The sequence below is a fragment of the Rana temporaria genome, chromosome 7 (assembly GCF_905171775.1).
Source record: "Rana temporaria chromosome 7, aRanTem1.1, whole genome shotgun sequence".
Taxonomy (NCBI): Eukaryota; Metazoa; Chordata; class Amphibia; order Anura; family Ranidae; genus Rana; species Rana temporaria.
The window spans coordinates 18,028,152-18,033,494 of NC_053495.1; the positions used below are offsets into that span (position 1 = coordinate 18,028,152).

Consider the following 5,343-nt stretch of genomic DNA (forward strand, 5'->3'; position numbering starts at 1 on the left):
ATATGAATGTTGTATTTTGATTCAGTTTGTAATTATGTGCATATTACTATTGTAGATTAAATGTACATTTCTGGAACTCTTCAGCCCATTGTCACTGAAGAAGACTTCTACCTCAACTGTTGAAACGCGTTGGCTCTCCTCTGTCTATCTGACAGTGGAATTGTGTAAATCCAGTCATTTGTTCTTTGCTGCTCTTTCCACTATATGTTTGTTTTTATCTTATCTTTTGCATTGTATAATAATATTTTTTGTACCAATAAATTTGTAATTTTACTATAACAATCATTGTTCATGGTCTGTTATGTGGAATGTTCATGAATATATATCTCACACTAGGTATGTTCTGTTAAATATCACTATGGTTGTGTGCATTTTAAGTTTTAATTTAGCGCTGCAGTTTCATAACTTCTGAGAGTATACATGTCAGTTCTTGCTTTGCCTGAGGACTTTGATCCATGGGAGTGTTTCAACCATTCTTGACCACGTGATATTTTGTGATTTTCTAGTGGATATATGCCAGTTGGCTTATCTGTGCCTTCCATTTTTTATTATCTTTTATTTGAGATCACCTCTCACATGGTAGCAACAATGGAAAACTTCAATGATGGAGAGAAAAAATTCCTTGTTGATCTCTTCATCAAAGCAAGAAAGGAACTTGTGGCCGGGTAATAGCTCTTGAAACTTTGTTTTGTAGGCAGGGTATTTATTTATTTTTATTTTTTTTTGGGGGGGGGGGGTTGTTTTTTTATTTATTTTTTATCCTGCCTTGCTGCCAATAGTGTAATCTCTATTACCTGTACAGATTATATTTAAGTATTTAAGCTATCACAAAAAAAATTCTCTGTATTTTTAATTTTCTCTCTATATTTATTAACCTAAAAAGCCTAAATGTTTTGTATGTTTCATTGTGCATCAGATATGTCTTGTTGTAATATTATGGTTTATATTATTTTTTTTTTCTCTTAGTTTGATCTTTGAGTCTCCCGGGGAATATTTAGGAGACATCGGAGAACTGTCCAGCCCTGCTGCCATTAGAAATGACACCCAGCTCCAAGCTCAATCCGAATCCGAGAAATATCTTTCTACCATTGACAAAGCAATTCACCATCTGGATGATATGAAACAGGCCCTAGCTGGCACCAGCAAGGAGGGTGCTGATAGGCTCTATACGGATCGCACAAATTTCAAGGTACAGATCTAAAGAATTATGGGAAGCTTTCAGTTTTCCAGAGCTCAGTTGTATTTTAGAAGTTTGCAGCATGCTAATGTAACGGTAGGTACCCCCTGTAGGAGCCAGCAGTATTTAAATGTCCCTTGAGTGTTTTCTCTGTATTGTCCTGCAGCCAGGCACACAGTTACTCTTTTGACTCAATGAAGACTAGGGGTATGCTCTTCTGATGCTTTAATGTACAACTTGAACTTGGAGAGGAATAGGGTAACTGTGGGATACTCCAGTAACACTTAGTAGCAATTTGAGGTCACTGAACATCCTTCTTTACAACTATGAGCCACGTCCTTGTACAAGTAGACAATGGCCTGAGCTTTGTAGTAGCAACTTGAGGACAGGGATGGACTGGCCATTGGGACTACAGTGAGTTTCCCGGTGGGCCGATGGCTCAGTGGGCCACTTCAGTGACAGCGGACTGCCGCCCCCCTCCGCTCCTCTGTCTCTTCCTTTCCGCAGCGCTCACCTCCTCTCCCTCCCCGCAGCGCTCAACTGGGGGGAACAGAGAAGCAGGGGGAGGATCAGAGGAGCAGGAGGGACGACAGAGGAGCATGGGGGAGGGGACAGACAGCTGACTCAACAGCTATGGCGTGGGAGTTTATCACTTCTGCCTAATCTTGTCCCATAAGGGGGGGCACCGAACTGATTCTTTGCCCCCCGGTGAAATAATGTCTAGCTGCCCCACTGGTACTGCCTATAAGAGTACCAGTACCAGCCATTCTACTCTAATAAAGTAGAACGGCCAGTAGCTAGTGAAGGGGGAGAAGGGGCTTGGGTGGCCGGGGGAGGTGCGGGAGTTGTCCGGCCGCCATGGGAGAGACCTGTCAAAGTGGGCCAGTCTGGATGAAGTTCAGGGCCAAATTTTTGTCCCAGTCCAGCCCTGCTTGAGGACATACATTTTACTCTTCTGATAATCTGAGCCCTTTCACTAAGAATTACATAGGTTGGGCTCTTTAGGACACAAGGGGGTCAATTCACTAAGAGATAAATACTGCATGAATTTTTGAGTTAAAATAACTCATGACGTATTTATCTCAAAAGCAGTCACTAAAAAACATGCATTATTTTTTTTTGCAGACTAACATTGCACCAGAAGGCACACAAAAATATTGTGAAACTATCAAAACATTCATCTCCCGTTTAAGAAATGTTAGAATTTATTTTCATTCCTGAGCTCAGAGGAGAACATTGTCACACTGATGCGTTGTATCATTTTCACTACCTGGCCAGTGCAGAGTCCTTCAAATTGTTATTTTGTACATTTCTAAAATACCGCCAGCAAACACCAGGTGATAAATAACGAATGTGTGTGTATTTTTTGTGATTTTACTTTAATGATCCATCTCATGTTGTTTTTATTCATTTTTTTTTTGTGCGGTATTTACAGTATCTCACTATTTTAACAAATGTGCAGTATTTACCTCACATTCTATATTTTGCTTTGATGAATTTACTTATTTTATCATTCGATATTTCTGAAAAATTAATCATGTGATGTGACCTTCATTTCACATGCAATAACCTTTAGTGAATTGACTCCTATAGCTGGATTCAGATAGCTTTACGCCGACGTAACCCAGTACTGAGGGGTCTGTACTGGGGAAGGGGGGGGGGGGGGTTGCCGGTACTGAGGGATCAGTACTGGGGAGGAGGGGAGTTGTCTCTATTTAAGGGTCTGCACTGGAGAGGAGGGGAGTTGTCTCTACTGAGGGGTCTGTACCAAAGGGTCTGTACTGGGGAGGGGGTGTTGTCTGTATTGAGGGGTCTGTACTAGGAAGGAGAAGGGTTGTCTGTACTGGGGAGGAGAGGGGGTTGTCTGTACTAAGAGGTCTGTACTGGGTAGGAGGGGGGTTGTCTGTACTAAGAGGTCTGTACTGGGGAGGAGGGGGGTTGTCTGTACTGAGGGGTCTGTACTGGGGAGGAGGGAGTTGTCTGTACTGTAGGGTCTGTACTGGGGAGGAGGAAGTTGTCTGTACTGAGGGCTCTGTACTGGGGAGGAGGAAGTTGTCTGTACTGAGGGCTCTGTACTGGGGAGGAGGGGGGGGGGGTTGTCTGTAATGAGGGGTCTGTACTGGGGAGGAGGGGGGGTTGTCTGTACTCAAGGGTCTGTACTGGGGAGGGGGGGTGTTTGTACTGAAGGGTCTGTACTGGGGAGAAGGGGGGGTTGTCTGTACTCAGGGGTCTGTATTGGGGAGGGGGGGGGGTGTTTGTACTGAAGGGTCTGTACTGGGGAGGAGGGGGGGTTGTCTGTGATGAGGGGTCTGTACTGGGGAGGAGGGGGTTGTCTGTATTCAGGAGTCTGTACTAGGGAGGGGGGTTGTCTTTACTGAGGGGTCTGTTCTGTACTGGGGAGGAGGAGGGGGGGTTGTTTGTACTGAGGGGTCTGTACTGGGGAGGAGGGGGGTTGTCTGTACCGTGAGGTCTGTACTGAGGAAGGTGGGGGAATTCTATACTGAGGGGTGTTTTCCGGGGAGGAAAGGGGTTTCTATCACTTATGCCTTGTACACACGGTCGGAAACTATCTAAGGTCCGTCGGACTTCCGACAAAAAAAGTCTGATGGAGGCTACACACGGCCGGACTTTCCGAGCAAAAAAGCCTGTCTGACTATTTTTCTCGGAAAGTCCGGTAGTGTGTACGAGGCATAAGGGGTCCATACTGAGGAGGTGGGCTGATGGTGGGGGGGGGGGGGGGGGTTAAGGAGAGGGGTACATACACCACTGGTCATACAACTTTTTTATCTTCTGTTTTGACAGTGTTGCCTTCAAAAGTAAGAAAATCCAAACCAAAAATAAAAACCAATATAGTTTTTTTTTTGTATAACACTAGCTTCTTTAACTTCCATTCGCTGTTAGTTTATGTGCCCCTCTGTCTAAATCATTCATTATCCTTTCTGTTTACAGAATTTTGGTAACATAGTGCTCGAGGAACTAGCTAAAACTACAGGAGATACAATCACTCCTAATGAAAAGGCTACCTGGGATAAATTCATGAATGCCATGGTGGATGCTCTAAACTAAGGCTCATACTAAATGTGTGCATATTTCCTACAGATTATTGCATTGTGAAAAATAAAATATTTAAAACAAAACTTTTGGAGTTCTTTTTCACTATTAATTGTATTTAAAAGTAGATGTATTACATAGGCAAGTACTGCAACCTTTTTACTGCAGTGTGCAAAGAAAAGAATAACCCTCCTTTAAAATAATCACATTTTGTTGCTTTGCAGCCTGAAATTAAGACACATGTTTTGTTTTATCCAGCTGCATTTACTCAGCTGGATAAGTAAAAGATAAGACCGACATGCAGGGCTTACTGAATTTTATTAAGTTAAGGCCTGGGGGGGGGGGATAGCTGCTGAAAACATTACTTCATTTGTTAGGATTTCTTACAATCTCTAGCCTAGCCTGCATACATGTGCATGGGCAGCACTCCTCTCCCCACCATCCAGGATACCGATATACCCCCGCACAAGACACTCTACCTCTATCCTCCGCAGAGCCTCACAAGACTAAATTCCACACGCCGGCAGGAGATTCAGTTTGCTGTTCCTGGGCCGGACTGAAAGGAAGTGAACACTCAGTGTGTTCACTTCCTGTCAGTCCGGCTGGGAACAGGAAACTAAATCTCCTGTACCGCGTGGTTATGGTACCCAGCCAACCGGACTGCAGGAGAAAGCAGCGGTGCGGCAAAGGCCCGCCGTGCTGGGGCCCCTGGCCAGCTCGGGGCCCCAAGCAGTTGTTTGGTTTGCCTGTCGTGTTCCGACGGGCCTGCCGAAATGTCAGCATAAAAAAAAAAAAACGCAATCACAGAGCTGGAAAAAGGAACTCCTTGTGTCAGCATTTTGTTGGACTACATTTTGCTTTAGTTCCAGCCTTTAGTCTGTTGGGAATTGTCTCGACTAACTTTGCACATCTAGACTTTGCAATATTTGCCCGTTCTTCTTTGCAGAATTGCTCAAGTTCAGTTAAATTTGATAATGATCATTTGTGGACTGCAGTCTTCAAGTCATTTCACAGATTTTCAATGGGATTTAAGTCTGGGCTCTGACTAAGGCCCCATACACACGAGAGGATTTATCCGCAGATACGGTCCAGCGGACCGTATCCGCGGATAAATC

General features: G+C 44.2%; 1 protein-coding gene across 1 annotated transcript; it reads left to right on the forward strand.

Moving 5' to 3' along the window:
- The first annotated feature begins 519 nt into the window (after nucleotides 1-519).
- Nucleotides 520-4,308, forward strand: LOC120944805 (hemoglobin subunit beta-3-like). Its single transcript, XM_040358593.1, has 3 exons — nucleotides 520-665; nucleotides 967-1,189; nucleotides 4,127-4,308. The coding sequence occupies exons 1-3, from the start codon at nucleotides 577-579 to the stop codon at nucleotides 4,241-4,243; spliced, it is 429 nt and encodes a 142-aa protein (XP_040214527.1). The 5' UTR covers nucleotides 520-576; the 3' UTR covers nucleotides 4,244-4,308.
- The last annotated feature ends 1,035 nt before the right edge of the window (nucleotides 4,309-5,343 follow it).

Coding starts and splice junctions, on each gene's coding strand:
- LOC120944805 (XM_040358593.1), top strand. CDS start 577: ATGGTAGCAACAATGGAAAACTTCAATGATGGAGAGAAAAAATTCCTT. Junction 666..966: donor AGAAAGGAACTTGTGGCCGG/GTAATAGCTCTT, acceptor TTTTTCTCTTAG/TTTGATCTTTGAGTCTCCCG. Junction 1,190..4,126: donor CGGATCGCACAAATTTCAAG/GTACAGATCTAA, acceptor TTCTGTTTACAG/AATTTTGGTAACATAGTGCT.